Here is an 18886-nt window from a genome sequence, read left to right on the forward strand (position 1 = left end):
ACTGCATTTCAAGCTAGGATGTCTATGGATGATATTTGTGCTGCAGACACATGGGCTTCGCCTCATACCTTTATTAGTCACTACAAATTAGATCTGGTCTCTAGAAGCAGATCTTCCTTTGGTTCCACTGTGCTCAAGAGTATTTTTCACTGAGCCACCCAAGATCAAGGTGCTAGGGACGCTGTACCACGGGTAAGAATGAAGGCGAGATTGGACTACATAACTTCAAGAAGTTATGTACTCACCATAACATTCGATGTATGTAGTCCATCTCGCCTTACATTCTTACTAACCCTCCCTCCTTCCCCCTCCTGGAGGACCTGGAGGTATTGTCTCTAGGTGTCAGTAGTCCTTTCTGCTGGGGTTGTTCTTCTCAGTGTGTATGTATGTGAGCTTGCAGCAAACAAGATCTGGGGAATAGACCTGTTGCATGATGGGATACCTCTTAGTCATGAGCCAGTTGAAGACTTCGAGCTAGAGTATGGCCGAGTCGGAGCCGAGGTTCGACTCCGAACACACGGGTAAGAATGTAAAGCGAGATGGAAAACATACATCAAACGTTATGGTGAGTACATAACTTCTTGTTTTCTCCACTGCCTACTCTTACACATGCACTCTCTGGTGCTAATCCTCCTTTTTCCCACAGCTCCACAGGCAGGTCCTTCTTAGAAATTGATTCTTTAGTTTGGAATTCTGTTCCCACCCCTTTCTGCAGTTAATTCAGCCTGCAGTTTTTCTGAAGCTACCTCTTTAAACACCTGACATTTTCTGGTACGCCTTTTGACTGCAGACTCCCAGAACCACCATCCCCCACTTGTCATCCCAACCATGTAATATATTATGTATTTTATATGCCCATAGATTTCTCATTGTACTTTCTGCCTGTACCCTAACCCTGATGCAATGAATCCTCTACCGAGTCCTTTGAGTAGCAGCTGTTGGTTCCCTCGTGACTGCAGATGCTATTTAATTGCTATCTTATGGCATGGTTATATAAATCTTTGTTTCCTTCTTGACACTTTGCTAATGGAACTTTACCATCATCGTTATTCACATTTTGCTGATTATGCATCAACTTTATTTTTGATTGTTGTATAAACTTTATAACTATGTCAGGTTTCTATGTTCTGTACTTTTCAGTTACTCTAGCACTCTGTTAACTTTTTCAGCATATTATGTTCACTGAATAATAGTAATTATTTACTGCCAAGGACCTGGTTTGTGGCAGAAAAATATTTTTGTGTCCAGCTTTCTTGCATAGTTAACAAATGTTAAATAAGTTGTAAATAAATATAAATAATCCAAAAAGAAGAGGCATCAGAACCCTGTTGGACACCAGTGTAAGCCATATTTATGTGCTTATGTTAGTACTTCCTTAAATTATTGGTAAATTCATGTTATAGAGTAAAATATATTCTGATTTTATAGATTGCATGCTTAGATAGCCAATAGTTCCAAAGGGAGAGAAGGCAACAGAATGTGAATACAATGGTAAAAGACTAAAAGCTGTATAGGTGCTTTAGGGCTTTTATATACCAATTTGATAACTGACCTAAGATTTACATTCTTTGTTACCAGTTTTGTAGACAGCCTGATATCCAGCTGCACAAGGTTCCCTCCTTTGATATCAAATTCTTTGTTATTCTGCAGTTGTGAGTGAATCAAAAGTCTTTGAAATAGCCAAACAGATTGCTGTGGGTAAGAATTTCATTGTGTGTTACCAAGGTGACTGTTTCATAGAAATCTGCTGGACCAGTGAAAATGTAATCTTACACTTATGAAACAATGCTGGATGAAGTATAACTCTCATTGCACTCCTAATTTAATAGCCAATGAATGCATAAGTCAAAATATTTATTAATAATTTATGTCACATTAATTGCTCAATAGCTTTGAAACAAATTTGATATTTCCACCTTTAGGAAAGGGACGACAAAGGATCTCTTTGAGTTAGGTACATGTCCAACTTCAAACTGAATAAACGTATGTGTTATCCTAATGGACATTCCTTTTAGGTTTACAATAGCCATGATATGGCATTTGCACTTGCCCCTGACTATTCCAACACTAGCAGGGCAGTCAGATACACCGGGAGTCTGATGTTATAGTGAGCGCATAGCCTAGTAATATGGACACTGTGCTTATTTTATCTGTTCTGCCAGGTATGATGTAATAGATCCACAACAAGTGCAACAGAGAATGTGGTTATTGATGCCTTACCACTGCCAGGCACAGCCTCCATTATTTCACATCTCTGGAGATGGCATGTTGAAGAGTTGCTCCTGAATTCTTCATTCAGTTGCTCAATGATGATGTGCAAGGGGGATGCCGATTTTTTTTTGCTGGGTGCACATTACTAGTATACCTGCTGGCCAGGATGCACAGGCAGTAACTGCTATGAGTCTTTCTACAGGGGATGGTCTTGTGTGGAGGAGAAATGGCTTAATATAGGTTACTGCATATCTGTTATTCCTGTAGATTCCGATGACCTGTTCCCCAGGCAGATCTTTGATAACACAGTCTGGTGTTCCAGATACTTTACACAGTGCTGATTAATGTTTGCAATCCTGAGTGATGGGGCTGAGTAGCAGCACTGTAAGCCAAGGGAGGGCATGCAAGTGATGACTCTTGCCCTTATGTTCATGGCATGCCAATACCCCAAGTCTCCTCTGAAAAAGGGCTCATGCCCAGAAGGACATACCCAGTCAACAAATGTCAAAATCTTTGGAAAGAGTTTTTCTTGACATTACATGGACTTAAATTGCCTCAGCAGGTGTGGCATGAGTGTGCAGGATCATGCCATATTGCCTCACTCTCAGTACTGCATTTCACCTCAGATGAAGCTACACTTATGGCTGTCACAGATCTTCAAATCACTTACCTAACCTTGTCACCCATTTCACACCCTGGGATCTACTTCCTGCACATCTTCCCATATGAATGATGATGCGACTAATACCATTACAATGTTAGTGTAGAAGGCAGTGTCTACTGTGTTAATAACAGGACCTTGTTGGGGGTTGTTATGGGTGCTGTCACTTTCGGTTAATACACTGAGGGTGATACCCTTGAAAATAGTGAGGTCTTGCATCCTCTCTACATAATAGCCTTATATCCTATCAGTTTCGTTACTGCTCAGGCATATGGTGATCGTCAGAACACATGTAACCTGGACTGTATGGTTAAAATGGTGATATCTGTTACTTTATGTGAAAGGGACATATCTAATCAGCATACCTTATATCTGCTGGGTCTGTACATTTCCCCAGACATGTGCATCATGTTGCTGTTTGCATTGTCTGCATGGCTGGTATATTGTGACATATAATTTAGTTTCCTACCAGATATTGCGGTCTTTTCCTTTCCGTTGAGGGTTTGGTTTAGATACCTAAAGTTATGGTGGTAGAGCTGTGAGAGTGGAAGGCCACATTGTTTGGCTGCAGTCATATAGTGTATCGTGGCACATCCAGTGACCATCAGTGTGTGCTTTCTCAGTTGTCTGCAGGAGTGCACTCATACATGTTTTCAAGCACCCAATCCAGACTCTCACTTTCACTTTATGTATGCCTGTCTGTTTGTAGTACTCTTCTTCTGTCTGTAGATCATTAACCATGGCTGCTAGGCATACACACCGTCACCTGTAAGAACAGAACATTTTCTGTTACACAGTGCCATTGTTGTTGTAGTTATTTTCACTACTACCACCATGTATATGGCCTTGTTTGCTTCATTGTGTGCAATCCCACTAGTTGCTGATTTGGAATATGGCTATCCATAAAGCAGTGATTTGGCCCACATATCCACCAGATGTGCCTGTCTCGCACACACTTTGCCAAGGTACGGTGCTGTGACTTGTGTTGTTATACTGTAAGTGCTCTACACAAACTGTGCCATCCTTTTATATTTATGTATTGCTGATATTCTTAACTGATTGAAGCCTTCGTACATCAAAAACTCTGTTGGTCCATATTATTGCATATAAACTTTCATGATTTAAAGGCAGTCATCTGGTTTTGTGAATTTTATATTGCCATCATCAGGGATTTGCCCTTTTCCCCTCTGTCGTGTAATTTCAGAGTTGGTATATTTAGTTAGGGGGGGTGAAGCCCCCCACTATGTAGGGTTTGAAAGTTTTTTTGTTTTTTTTTTTGTGTACGGATGAGCAATTTTTTTCCCCCTAGGAAAAAAATTGCTGAAGCAGTCATTCAGGATTTTAATAGGTCAATATTTCCTTGTCGACTAAGATGTATTCAGCGAACACATCTTTCGACATGGTAATATGCACCCCTGTTACAATAGCCTAAGTTATATGGGTTAAAGCCTGAGTAGGGTAAAACAGCCATCCAGCTTCCAAAGCTTCAGGGTACCTCCAACATGCACAAACTGTTAATCAGCTCAAGCTGAGCAGAGAAAAATATAGGTTTGGGCACCAAGCCTTTCAGAGCTTTCCTGCTACTCAGAAGAATGCCACCTCTGTGAGTTTGTCAGGATTGACGGTCGACTAATACTGTTCCATTGCTGGGCACATATGTTCCCTTTGGGGAAAAACTTCCAAATTACATTTAAATTTGATTTAAATAGTGTTGTGTTAGAAACAAGTACCTTTAAAGTAAGAAAAAGTGATTTCCTTCACTGCCTCGTGACTTTATGTACTTTTAAATGGCAGTGCACTTTTTTTACTTTTGTGGTAAAAAGTTGTTTAAAACTATGTTTTCTGTGGAGAAACTGTATTTGTTTTACATGTTGTGGTTGGACAAAGCATGTAAAGTGCTTTTCACTGCTACTTTCCTTATATGCCAACTATTGCTGCTAAGCTTCCCTGGGAAACGAACAGTTTTCATCTTGACCATGTTACAAACTACTTGGCCATCCATCAGACCTTCTTCCAGCCACAAAAAGAAAAAGATTGTTAAGCAGCCTTTGCCAGCACAGCAAGCTGGTAATTTGCCACAGCCACAGGCAGTTAACTCTGCTGTGGCCAAAGTTGGTTCCTCAGACCAGTCGTGTTTTCTTCAGATCTCTCTTGTGTTGTCCATTCAGTAACCATGAACCAGGAGTTAGCCATGTCCTCTGTAGCTGTTGGGGTCTCCTCAGTGGCAAGGAAGAACTACTCTTGTCAGTTATGGGAAAATATACAGGAAATGTGCCTCTGCTTAGCCAAAAATTTGTGTTTATCCATGACAAAGCTGTTGCTGGAAATACTGGGTCTGTTTCCTTCATTTTTCTGTCAGAAACAGACAGAAAACTAGACATTTAGCCTCTCCTATGTCAGTTACTCTGAACATGAGTAATTTGTTGGGATTGATTCATTGTTTTGTGCTGGCTGTTGTCTCTTCTTGTAAAGTAGTTTCTGGCAAAAGAAAAAGGGATTCCTCTTTCCCTGACGAGGTTCAAGATGTTGAATCTGTATGGGAAAAACATAGACACAGATGCAGTGTTTTCACCTAAGGATTTTGATTCAGATTCTGAGAAGAGTGTGGTTTCTAAAAGTCCATGTAATGGATTCAACTTCTATGATAGGATTTTCAGACTGAACCATTGTATTTAGTGGGTAATACTATAGCAATAATCCACACCTGGGTGTGGGTAATGCTGGATTTACCCATGGTTGGAGTGGTTTGGTCATGAGGGCGAAGCCCGAGTGACCAAACAAAGCCAACCGTGGGTAAATCCAGCATTACCCACACCCAGAAGTGGGTTATTGCTATTATACAATGACATTATTTAACAAAAAAAAATTACTTTTCTTAAATAATGGCATTGTATAATGCCTCCTTGCTGCCCTTCCGCAGCTGTCTGGTATTCTGCGGCAGTTCTGATGTACTGCGCATGCGTATGCCTGTGCAGTACATCAGAACTGTGGGCAAAAGCAACGGAGAAAGCAAGATCTCCGTTGCTTTCTACAAACTGTTTTCGCTATGTTAAATGGGTTTAACATAGCGAGACAGCTTTAAAAAAAGCAATGGAGAATCTCCATTGCTTTTTTAAAGCTGTCTCAGTATGTTAAACCCATTTAACATAGCGAGACCGTTTTGAAAAAAGCAACGGAGAAAGCAAGATCTTCGTTGCTTTTTACAAACTGTTTTCGCTATGTTAATCTCCATTGCTTTTTTTAAAGCTGTCTCGGTAGGTTAAACCCATTTAACATAGCGAGACAGTTTTGAAAAAAGCAATGGAGAAAGCAAGATCTAATTAAAGGAGTTTAACATAGCAAGACAGCTTTAAAAAAGCAACGCAGAATCACTCGTTTAACATAGCGAAACAGTGAGAAAAAAAGAGTTATAGTAATGGAAAAAGTCCGGGCAACCGGACCTTTTTCTATTACTATAACTCTGATTTACAATGGGCACACTGACCAATCAGCGTGCAAATTTTTGAATATTAATGGGGGGAGTTGTATAATGAGGTTTCTCAGTCACTTAGAAAATATTATGATGTGTTACAACTGGAGTTTCCAAAAACCTCACCTACCCCCTGTGCTGTCAGCATTGGAGGCATATCTCTCAACCTCTTAGAGTAAAACATCTGGACAAAGCCATAAATAATGGGGGCAAAGGCCCAAAAATTGGGACAATGTTTAAATATTGCTCTTAAAACTTTGAAAGTTGATGGAGTAACAGGTATTGTATTAGCATGAATTTTCTGTCTCCTACAGGCTGTTGAGAGGAGATCTATGTCTGGCATACAAGGCATTGTCAGACCCCACTTTGATGGACATCCTACATATCTGCAAAACAGAACCAGAATTAAACATTCTATAGACTTAAACTTTGCCTGTAATATAAATAGGACCTGCTGGAGAGAGAGGTTTGTATCTCAGAGATTACCCCTTCTCTGGAACAGGCTCCCCATACATGTAAAGCAGAGCTCCTCCCTAACCCACTTCAAGTGTAACTTGGACAATTGGATGGGGAACAGGAAATTCATCCCATTTTGGCACCTATGTTTCTAATGGACACAGGCAACCTATAAATAGTTAATTTTCCAGGCCCCTGCTTGTAAACATTTCATCTTCAAAGCTCCAACTTACACCTATCAAGGGTACAAGAACTTGTCAGAGATTTAGGATGCATGGCTAAGCTTAAAGAGGCCATTGTGGATTTTAGCCTAATAGACACATATGAACCTATACATTGGATTGTAGTGAAAGAGGTAGTCTGTAATAAGTAGGAGGAAGGATCATGGAATGAGTAGTAAGGAGGAGGGGGAAATGGTTAATAAAGATATGTGAGCTTAATTATAGAGATTTATGGAAAGAAAGAGAGGGGCAGTTATGAGACAAAGAGAGAGGCAAGGAGTGCAGATATGTAAACTGCCAAGAGAAACACATTTAAAACAGAACCTCAGAGTGGAGAAAATGGTTAACTGGGGGATAAATGTCGATGGCTCATTTTCTCTAGGATATGTGTTTTTACTAAGGTTTAAGATGATGTGTGTTATTAACTTCATGAAGTCATAGTGGGGCAGGAATTTTTCAGAGTGTTTAAATGTACAGGGAAGAGAATACCATGTGATGAGGGATGTCAGTGAAGGACATTTTTCAGGAGTGTGTTGGATTTTGTGGGCTAAATTCAGTTAATTGAATTTAAGAAAATTAGGGTTTTCTAGCCAGTTAAGCTGTCTAATTGTGATACACTGATGGGTTTGGGTGAATGAAATGGTGGCAAATTTATTATAGCACTTTTCAGGTTTTGAAAGCTGGGCTATAATTGCAAGTTGCATTGGTGAGAGGGGCAGTGTGATGTAATCACTATACAGTTCTGGTAGTGTCAGTAAACATGTAGTTCTGTAGGGCAAACAAAGGTTTTGAGGTTTTCTTTTAATCACTTGTTGAATGTGAAGACTATAATGTTTTTTAAATTGCAGAAAATCAGTAATTTATTCTGTATGACTTATAAGGGGTTAATTTTATTACTGTTGTTGCTACATTTTGATTGGCTGCTCATTAATTGCTTGTGGTTTAAATATGGTTGTGCTTTTGTCAGTGTTATTTCTGATGAAGTCTTCGGACGAATAGGGGAACAATGTAAGGATTTTACGCTAAAAATTGAGTTGTGAGCACCTGCTTTTCTACCGGTGTATTTTTGAGTTTTGTTTTTTATTTCTGTTTTTTGGTTGTCCTTGATTTTTTTGCTGTTTGGGACCTATAAATTAATGCTAGAAAAGCAAACTCATGCTGTTCATCTCCAAAGGTATCCCTGATGCTAGATCTAATTTGCAAACCTGTTGTATTGTTCCATCAAATATATGGTATACTGAGTAGTAGAACAGTATTCCATCATGTATATGGTATACTGAGTAGGAGGACAGTATTCCATCATGTATATGGTATACTGAGTAGTAGGACAGTATTCCATCATGTATATGGTATTCTGAGTAGTAGGACAGTTTTCCATCATGTATATGGTATACTGAGTAGTAGGACAATATTCGATCATGTATATGGTATACTGAGTAGGACAGTATTCCATCATGTATATGGTATTCTGAGTAGTAGGATAGTATTCCATCATTTGTACGATATACTGAGTAGCAGGACAGTATTCCGTCAAATATATGGTATACTGAGTAGTAGGACAGTAGTGTATCATGTATATGGTATACTAAGTAGTAGGACAGTAGTCTATATGGTATACTAAGTAGTAGGACAGTATTCCATCATGTATATGGTATACTGAGTAGTAGGGCAGTATTCTGTCATGTATATGGTATACTGAGTAGTAGGACAGTTTTCCATCATGTATATGGTATACTGAGTAGTAGGACAATATTCTATCATGTATATTGTATACTGACTAGCAGGACAGTATTCCATCATGTATGGTATATTGACTAGTAGGACATTATTCCATCATGCACATGGTATACTGAGTAGTAAGACAGTATTCCGTCAGGTGTATGGTATATTAACTAGTAAGATAGTATTCCATCATGCATGTGCTACATCGATTAACAGGAAAGTATTGCGTCATGTATACGGCATGCTGAGCAGCAGGATTCAATCATGTATATACTGTACAGAGTAGCAGGACAGAATTCCATCATGTATATGTTACACTCAGTAGCAAGGCAGTACCTATTCATGTGTTTAATACACTGAATAGTAGAACAATATTCCATCATGTATGTATTGTACTGAGTAGCTGGACAGTATTCCATCATGTAAATGGTACACTGAGTAGAAGGACAGTAGCCCATCATTAAACATATTGAACTCAGTAGCTGGACAGTATTTAACAATGTATATCCATAACATACTCAAGGTATAGGCACAAACTTATGCCATTCTGTTGCTCCTAGGGCCATATATTGGGTAAAATTGGGTTATATTGGCTAGGCTTGTAAGGGCTCTTAAGTAATTTCCTATGAGCCTGTGAAGCTATTTGTTACACTGATTAGCAGGGCAGGGCTTCATCATGCATGTGGCACACTCTTTTGCAGGACAGTACTCCATTATGTATGAGTAGCAAGACGATATTCTGTCATGTATGTGGTACACTGTGTAGCAGGACAGTATTCCATCATGTTTATAGGTTCATAGGTGTTTACTAGGCTAACGACCACAAGGGCCTTTTTAACCCTAGCCATGCATCCCAAATTTCTGATGAGTTCTGATGCCCTTGATAAGTATAAGCACGGGCCATTTACAAGTTACCTATCTGCATCAGAGACATAGGTGCCAAACCAGGGATGAATTTCTGGTTTCCCATACAATTGTCCAAGTTGCACTTGCATTGGATTAGGGAGGAACTCTGCTTCACATGGATGGGCAGCCTGTTTCATAGATGGGGTAGTCTCTGGGATACATACCTATCTCTCCAGCAGGTCCTATTTATATCGCAGGCAAGGTTTAAGACATTAAACCAGGTAATTCTGGTACTGTTTGTTTGCTGAATATGCAGGAGGTCCATCAGAGTGGACAATGCCCTGTATGCCAGGCATAGATCTCCCCTCAAAAGCCTGTAGGAGACAGAATAAAGGTATAGGGCCTTGAGGCAGTCTGCGTAGGACATATTACCTATGTCCTGTATTCTTTTAGTGAGGAACCTCTGTGGATGTTCCAGTTGTTGGATATGCCTGGTTAGGTACATACCAAAGGGGGCATTGTACTCATTGATAGGTCAGTGCCCCCTTTGGTATGTACCTAATCAGGCATATCCAACAATTGGATATACTGTACTGAGTAGCAGAACAGAATTCCATTATGTATATGGTACACAGAGGTGCAGTACAATATTCTGTCATGTATATACTGAACTGAATAGTTGGACAATATTCCATTGTGTGTGTAGTCCACTTAGTAGCAGGATGGTATTCCATTGTGTATGTGACACACTGAGTAACAGGACAGCATTCCATCATTGTATGTGTTACCCTGAGATTTAGGACAGTATTCCCTCATGTATGTGGCACAATGTGTAACTAGACGGCATTCCATCATGTATCTAGTGTACTGAGTAGCAGGATAGCATTCCATCATGTGTGGTGCACTGAGTAACAGGACAGCATTCCACCATGTATGTGTTACTCTGAGTAGTAGGACAGTATTCTATCATATATGTGGCACAATGTGTAACCAGATAGTATTCCATCATGTGTATGGTGCACTAAATAGCAGGACAATATTCTGCCATGTGTATGGATCACTGAGTATCAGGACGGTATTCTATCATTTATCTGGTACAGGACAATATTCTGGTATCTATATACTGCATCATGTATGTGGTAAACTTTGTAGGACAGCACTCCATCATACATGTAGTACACTGAGCAGTACTACATTATTCCATCATATATGTGGTACACTATGTAGGAGGACAATATTCTGGTATGTATATGCTGCATCATGTGTGTGGTACACTGAGCAGTAGAACAGTATTTCATCATGTATATGGTACAGGACAATATCCGGTATGTATATATAACATCATCTATGTGGCTTGCTTAACAATGAGTACTAGAATAGTTTTCCTTCATGTATATAGTACATTGAGCACTGCAGTTATTACTTGGCCTTCAGGCAAGTGGGATTGCAGCTTCAAAAACAGCCTGTACACCCTGCAGAGGAGTTGCAGTGGCTACACATTAAGAAATGGGGCATATAATGAACAGAAATCACAGTGTCACAACTTTTGAATGCAGGCTACAATTATGTTTCTTTCATGTGGAGGTAGAAGTGCACTGCATTGCTGTCAGTGCATACAGTAGTGTAAGGAGATGATTAGTTGCATTCACTAGTGTGTGCAAAGGACATTCAGTATACCATCTAGGAATGTAGTACAGTTGTCATTATTATTACTTTCCTTGCAAGTAAGGATATAGGAGAGACATTTGCTCTGACATGTCCCACACAAATGCACATATAACTTCATATGCCTGTGTGTTTCTGTGTGTTTGTGTTTGTTCTTGTACTGCATTACATAGCTCTATATGCTGTAAGAACATGAGCGCTTAAACAACTACATAGGCAATAATTTTCCCTACAGTTGTCACTCACTTTGGCCTCTTCACCCATTCACATGTAGCAGTGTTTACATGCTTCTAATTATGGCTTTGCTTTCGGCGACTAACATCAGTATTCTGGCATGGCACTGCTCTCTTTCAGGTTTTAATGGAGGAAGAACATTATAGGCTTGCAGTTTGATATCTCCTTTTCCTTATTTTTCACAGTGGGCGTGTGTACCTATGTAACTTTGTATTTAAACATAGTCTGTTCTGGTGCCCATGTATAGACATAGAAACACACACACACACATTATATACATATATCAAATATGTAATTATGTATATGTCTTCGCATAGGTGTGCCACCTGTCACCCACTTTGTAATAGGTGTAATGTGCTAGGATACTGCCACTTAACGTCTGTATGTGTGTGCCTTGCATCCTGCTTACTTCTCTTGCTACTTGCCAGGATAGGCTGTGACTTCCCTGTGACCCTTAACTAAAACAGTTATTAGAAAATGAATGTGTGTGTGTGCATCTCTGTCTCTCTATAAATGCTCTCAACTTTAAATGGTTTAATTGCGGGGACTGAAGGCATGGGGTTTATTTTTTAATACAAGCTGCTTTTATCAGCTGGGTTTGTTAGGAGATATGTGCTACAATTTTTGTATTGTGAAACAAGCATGGTATTCATTTCACTTAATAGAATTACTTGTTAAAAAAACACACTAAAATTGAAACTAAAACATTGATAACCACTAACGGAGAAACACAAAAAAAGTATTTTGCAGGGGCAGATCCCCTTTCAGTCTTCATGTCCACCTTTACTTAAAGCTGTTGACTTTACTAGTCACACGCCTGTGAAGAAAGGTAAACAGTAAATCCTATTTTGATATTTTTTTCTGCAGACAAAATAGAGAATAACCACATTTCCAGTTCAGGCAAGCACTTCTGTAGTACAGCTTATAAAATGTACAACCGAGTTAAAACAAAGTATAACATTTTGTTAGGCTGGGAACTATTTTACATCACACTGTTAACTAAACCATAAACCTTTTTGATTTAATAGGATTTTGACATTCCCATTTCAATAGTATTGGACTCAGCATTAAAGAATTTGATCTAACACTTTGCAGCCAAATCATGTACATAGGCAGCCCTATTTTTTAACTTTCAAACCACTTATGTTTGTTTACATTAGCTTGCTTGTTATGAACGTTCACATGGGATGAAAAACATAAATAAACCTTTTGGATTAATTGAGAACAGCTGGTTTCTACAAACCCAGTGGAATTTGTGTAGTCCCAATCAAACCTTTCAGCTGAGAACATTGAATCCTAAGAAGTATTTTAAAACAGGTGCAGTGGCTGTGGTTTTATAAGGTTTAGGGAGAAGAACAAACTTTGTTTTGCATTGTTTGGTGGAATTATGTCAGTTTTCTAACTTGGGAAGTACTGAAATATATATACACACACACATATATACATATATAGTAAAAGTAACCCACATAGATATATTTATTTAAATATAAGGCATACACATATGGGTAATAAGATGTCTGCATAGCACGACCACAGGCAAATCTTTTGCTGTGCAAGCAGTAATGCCTGACAGAGTAGACATTACAGGGAAGTAACGCACCACCTGGGGTGTTGTCAAGCACTACTCTGCAGGCTAACAGCCTCCATAATACTGGAAGGTCAGTCATTTTCTTGTAATGACTACCCTGGAGGGCATTATTGTGCTTAAAGAAATGGGATACTTTTTAAATCATTTTGTATTTGTTTTATTAGTAGTATATACATATTTTTATATTTTTGTTGTAAAATAGTTCCTCCACCTGACATTTTATAGTTGCTGTAGGTTGTGTAATTAGTATTAGAGGATATGTTTTACCTCCAGAATATAATTATGTTAAATATTTAATAATATTTAAAACACAGACACACACATATATACACACAAACACATACAGAGGAAAAGAAATGGTCTCACACGTGTACAGATGCTTATGCACACACACACACACACGCACTCACACTCATACACTCTCAAAATCTACAGCCACTTTCTTCATGGTGTATATACCTCATTTGTATCACTGTAATAATATGAATGGTAAATACATGGAGTACAAAGGATTGCAATTCCCTTCTCCCAGCGCACTCATACGTGTCAGCTGTCCCTGATTTTCCAGAACATCCATAATTTTGTCTCATACTTTTGAGCTGCCCCTTTAAAATATCTGATTTTCTGTTAAATCTCTGAGGATTAGTCAGTCAGTAAATACAGATATAATTTCATAAAAGCATGTTTATGCAAAATATCTTGCTCGGTCAGTTTTTTTTAAGAGTATTAGTGTAACATTAGTAGGGTAACATCTGTTAGTTCTGCCTGTTTTCTAAAAGTTAATGAAACACCCAAACCATAAATGAAAGTGAAGCGCCCCCTCTTTCAGGCCCAAAGTAGTCATTGCATGGTAAATGCTTGTTGCAGACAGGTACAGTGGCTAAAATGAACCGAATTGTATAGGCTGGAGAGGCAATTCCTAAGCTGTTTCATTGTGGTATAGTCAGGCTGAATAATCTGTATTAATCACAGATAGATATAGCATAATCTAATTTAAGCATGAATAGCATGGCGTACTGCTACTGACAGGGTCGGAGTTAGCATTTTGGAGGCCCCCAGCAAGTGTCAGGTTGGGGCCCCCTGGACACTTCTAGTGTAAGTATCACCCTGTTATTTCCACCCACTCCTAAGCAACTTATTAGTTCATGCTATATTTTTAGTAGTAGTATGCACAGACAGAGTTGCAGCCACAATGCTCTTATATAACGACAGGACTGTGTACCACACCATGTTGGCCATCAAACAAGACATTCACAGTGACTGGCATTTAGTTACCCCCATGCTCCCACATCCTCTTGTGGTCCCCTCTATTTAACCCCATCCCAAGCTCCCTACACCATGTGCATTACTTTTTTCTTTTTCCTCAGATTTTGCTGTACTCTTCAGCATTTTCAAGAAACCATGACTTTCTATATGCTCTGATGTGCATTTTAAAGTATTTTTTTTTCTTTTTACACAACTTTTTCTTCTGATGATGGCTTGAACAGAGTTTAAAATTATGATCAAGGAAAGAAATTCACTGTTGCTGTTCAGCTTTAGTTGTCCTTACACCCTTTCAACACACCTTACCTGGCCAAGGGCCCCTGTAGCCATAGGGTTACAGATGCTCTGAAGTGAGTTTTAGGGCATTTTTCCCAACCTATTAATACAATGGTGACCTGAAGAAAAATTGTGAGTAAGAAAAGAATGTCAGCCTTATTATTTTCTTTCAAGCAAAACGTACGTTGTACTTGAGGCTTAATGTTCAAAACTAAAATGATAACACCTGTCCATCTTTATGCAGGACAGTCCCTGTTTGTGCATTTGTGTCCTGCAAAGAGACTTGAAAAATAATGAATGTCCTGAGGGTTTAGGACTGAAAATATTGCATTGTTTCCTTTAATAGTTGCATATAGCAATTGTTTTGTATATGGAACACCTAAATATTATAAGAAACAACATAAACAAATAAAGCTGTACAAGAATAAGTTTTTATTTTTGCAAAAAAAAAAAAAAAAAGGTCTAGTCCTTTGCATTGATTGTGGGTATGCAAAAAAATGTCTCACTTTAGACAATTGAAAAGGTGATAACTCTAGTTCAAAACTGACAAACTAGCAGCTCACACTAAACAAACAGGACAATTGTTTGTGAGAATACACAAATTCTGTCTGGGAATACTGCCTGCCTGCCTCCCTGCTCCCCCTCAATAGCTGGCCTTAGGCATAGGCCAACTAGGTGGCCACCTATGCGCTGCTCTAACAGGGACACTTTTCCAGTACTTATTTGTTTATCTTTTGTTTTAAAGAAATTATTTCTTTAACACGTGTTGAATGAATATAGGAAAAACTAAAGAGTAAGGCAAATTGTGAGAAAACAGAAGAGAAATGTAATCTGGATGATGTAGATAGACTAAGATGGGGGCACTGTGGAGCACTTTTGCCTAGGGTACCAGATGACCAAAAGACAGCCCTGCTCCCCCCGCAAAAAAAAAGACAGTCGCCCTCTGAATTCCTCCTGTGCTAGATTGGGATGAAAGCAAAGTTTCAAAAGGTCACAGTCATGTATTTCAACTGACTGCTGTCAAACATATACACAGCACACCTCCTCACTCTTCACCCCTTCCACCAAGACATGTGTCTGATTTGCAATTGTTAGGAAAATGAAAAAATAATGATTACAGTTATGTATTCCACGTTGTTGCTCCTAGACAGTACACTGCCCCTGCAAGCTATAATAACTTGCTTTGTACACCTCCGAGGTCTGTGAGCAAAGCCAGATCATGATCAAATAATCAAACGGAGTCTTAGGCAGGGTAATGCCCCAGGGATTCCCCCCACCCCCACATCCATTCTAGTGTCCCGTTGCTTTGCTGTCTTACCCACATACCATAAACACTGTTCATACCCGTCAGTGTACATGCCATTTTCTTCTTTACGTTTTCAGTGCTTGCATAGATTTGGTTTAAAACCTGAATTTCAGATTTTATAGCATAAACCATGATGGCATACTGCTAAAGATAACAAAACAAAATAGTTTCACATTGAAGACAGACCTAAAATGAGCAACAGTAAACTTCTCTTCCTTTGAAACTCACATTCAATGAAAATGCATCTGTCCAGTAGTGGGAAATCTTTTGACATCAGATTAAAGCCTATTGCAATAGAGCAGTGGCACCCTCAACAACATTTTTCAAAGTTCTGGACTCTAGATCTATTTCAGATAAAAATACTTTGTCTTCCTTTTACTTCTTTACTAAGCACTATGATATTACTGTTTTTTCCAGGTCTAGGACTGGCTTTATCCACTCTGTCCTTGTAATTCTTCCTATAGGTAGTGAATGTTGCAACAGTGATCAAAGATGGACATACAGCAGTTGTATAAGAACTTACCATAACAGTAGATGACCTAGGGAATTACTGTTGCTGTGTAAACTCCCTCCCGCCTTTCTCCTTTTTATGTTTTATATATATGTATATATATATATATATATATATATATATATATATATATATATGTATATATATATATATATATATAATTTGGTCTCGGTTTATCATCTTCCTTTAGCCTGGGGCAAGAAAGTCCTGATAAGTTTTGCAGCCATGTGTCCCTTATCTACCTCTTCATATTCTCACACTTCGGGTATGCATTGGATGTATGGCACAAGAGGAAGACCCAAGCTTTGGTACACTGCATGGACATATGGTATCCTTGACAGGATACTGCCTGTAGATAGTGAGCACTGCAACAGTGATTCTATCAGACATATACTGTTATGGTTAAGCTCTTACACAGTGGTACTTTCTTCATTATAGCTCAGTTTGCTGTTATCATCTTACTGTTCATATCTTTGTCCTACTGACAACCCTCTGTTTATTGCAGGCTACCAGTTTAACTTGCAAGCCTGAGTCATGTCCTTTCCTGTTGTCTTGTCAGCAATGGTCCATTCATAATAAGGTTTTGATAGAAAGAATAGATGGCCATCCAGTGCAGAAAAGTTATTGGATCACTGATGATCTTATCTCTCAGCCCTTTCTAGAAACAAAGAGAAATGTCTAATAGATAAGAAAATGTTTGAAAAATGTGATGTAGAATGTGGCTGACTACTGATATTTTTCTATGATTTTCATACTGTGAGTGGAATGCTTAAATTTATGTGTATGTAATGTATTGTTTATTTATGTGTGTGTAATGTATTGTTTATTTATGTGTGTGTAATGTAATGTTTTCATGTTACTTTTCTTGCTCACTGGTCTACAGACAATGGCTACTGGTGATATAACTTACATTCAGAGTTAGTGGCAGTTAGACCATGTCATGGATGGTTCATAGTTAACCATCCTAGTGCTGAGTTAAGATACAAAGTAAGTGTATGTGTGTGTGTGTGTGTGTGTGTGTGTGTGTGTGTGTGTGTGTGTGTGTCACTACTATAAGCAGTTACTGCATATTTAGTTGTAGACCATCATCCAGGCCCTCTTCGGCCATAGTAACACTAGTAAGAATTTACTACTCCAGATTTTGTTATTCTGTCTTTCAAACTTTTTTGAACCAGAATGGCAAATGAGATGAAGATTAGCCTTAGAGAGACTTCTTGTTTTTATTATTAAGCAGAGGAAATGTTCCTTTCAATTATCACTTTGTCTCTCCTTCTTTATAGCTGTAAGAGTAAGTCCTTGCCACTCACGGCAGCCGTCAATAATTTCAGATGCATCAGCAGCAGAAGGCGACAGGTCATCAACGCCAAGTGATATCAACTCACCACGGCATCGAACGCATTCCCTCTGCAATGTAAGTTTCTCATAGCAGCTAATGCAAATGTTAATTCCAAAATCTGTAACAAAATTGTAGAGTCTTGCTGATAAGAAGTAATTCATTGTATTTATGAGCTCTGTCTTATTTATTATGGCTGGAATTAGGGATATAGATTGGAAAGAAAGGAAACTTCCATTTTCTAGATGGTGAAAAACCCATATAAATATTTATTAGTGATTTTTCTTTACACATGCTAATAATGTGTACAGATTTCCAGAAGTCTAGAGAGGCTAAAATATGAACACACAACAGCAATAAACTATATTTTTATAAAAGTACAATCCTTAGATTCATTTTATGATATATTTTGTGTTTACCAATGCAAAAAGACCAAATTTCTGAATTTTAGTAGTAAAGCAGTCAATGTGTTTAAAAGTGGCTACATGCCAAATGATAATATACTTCTGAAATTCCAGCCACTGCAATCTGGAAAATGTCTTTTTGGAATTGTAAGAGCTGCCTCAAGTAGTGTCGTTTTCATATTTTAAAGTATTTTATTTAAAATGTACACTGTGCACAGTTAGAAATGTCAGATGTTCTTATTTGTTTGCCTGCTTAATATCATGTTTCCATAGCGTGTGCATCTTTAGTTGGCCATAACATAAATCCCATGTGTAATCCAAGGCCGACTGTGGGTAATTATGTTGTGTATAGTCCTTTGTGAAATTTGTAGCAGTTTTAAGGTAGGTTACGAGAACAGGAGCACAGAATTGTCTGGTTATTTTGCTGCTATGCCTGTGAATAGTGTGTTCTGTAGCTAGCATGACATCAGGATAGGCTATAGTATCATATTCATCAGAGGCCCTGCAGTAGTAACCTGCATTCTGTCTTTCAATTCCTTACATTTCCACCATGCTCTGAGGGATATTACTCATTAGAGGTTAAAAAACACTGAAAAAGGCTTCAAAGGAGATGCTGTGCCAAGGTGTTTTGAGTGTTCAAGATTGCATTTTCTCTTCTTCACATACATTGTTTCTCACTGTGTGTACCACTTCCTTCTGGGACTGTCCTGACCATCGGAT

The 18886-nt window shown here is 38.6% G+C and overlaps 1 protein-coding gene across 4 annotated transcripts in view; it reads left to right on the forward strand.

Moving 5' to 3' along the window:
* KAZN (kazrin, periplakin interacting protein) overlaps positions 1–18886 on the forward strand; it is a 2853667-nt gene that overhangs the window by 1607478 nt on the left and 1227303 nt on the right. For all 4 annotated transcript variants that reach the window (XM_044062363.1, XM_044062364.1, XM_044062365.1 and 1 more), the window contains one exon: positions 17710–17840. In XM_044062363.1, coding sequence (XP_043918298.1) covers positions 17710–17840 — 131 coding nt within the window. The remainder of the gene's footprint in view (positions 1–17709; positions 17841–18886) is intronic.

This window comes from Protopterus annectens, chromosome 2.part1, assembly GCF_019279795.1.
Source record: "Protopterus annectens isolate FY-2018-M chromosome 2.part1, PAN1.0, whole genome shotgun sequence".
Classification (NCBI taxonomy): domain Eukaryota; kingdom Metazoa; phylum Chordata; order Ceratodontiformes; family Protopteridae; genus Protopterus; species Protopterus annectens.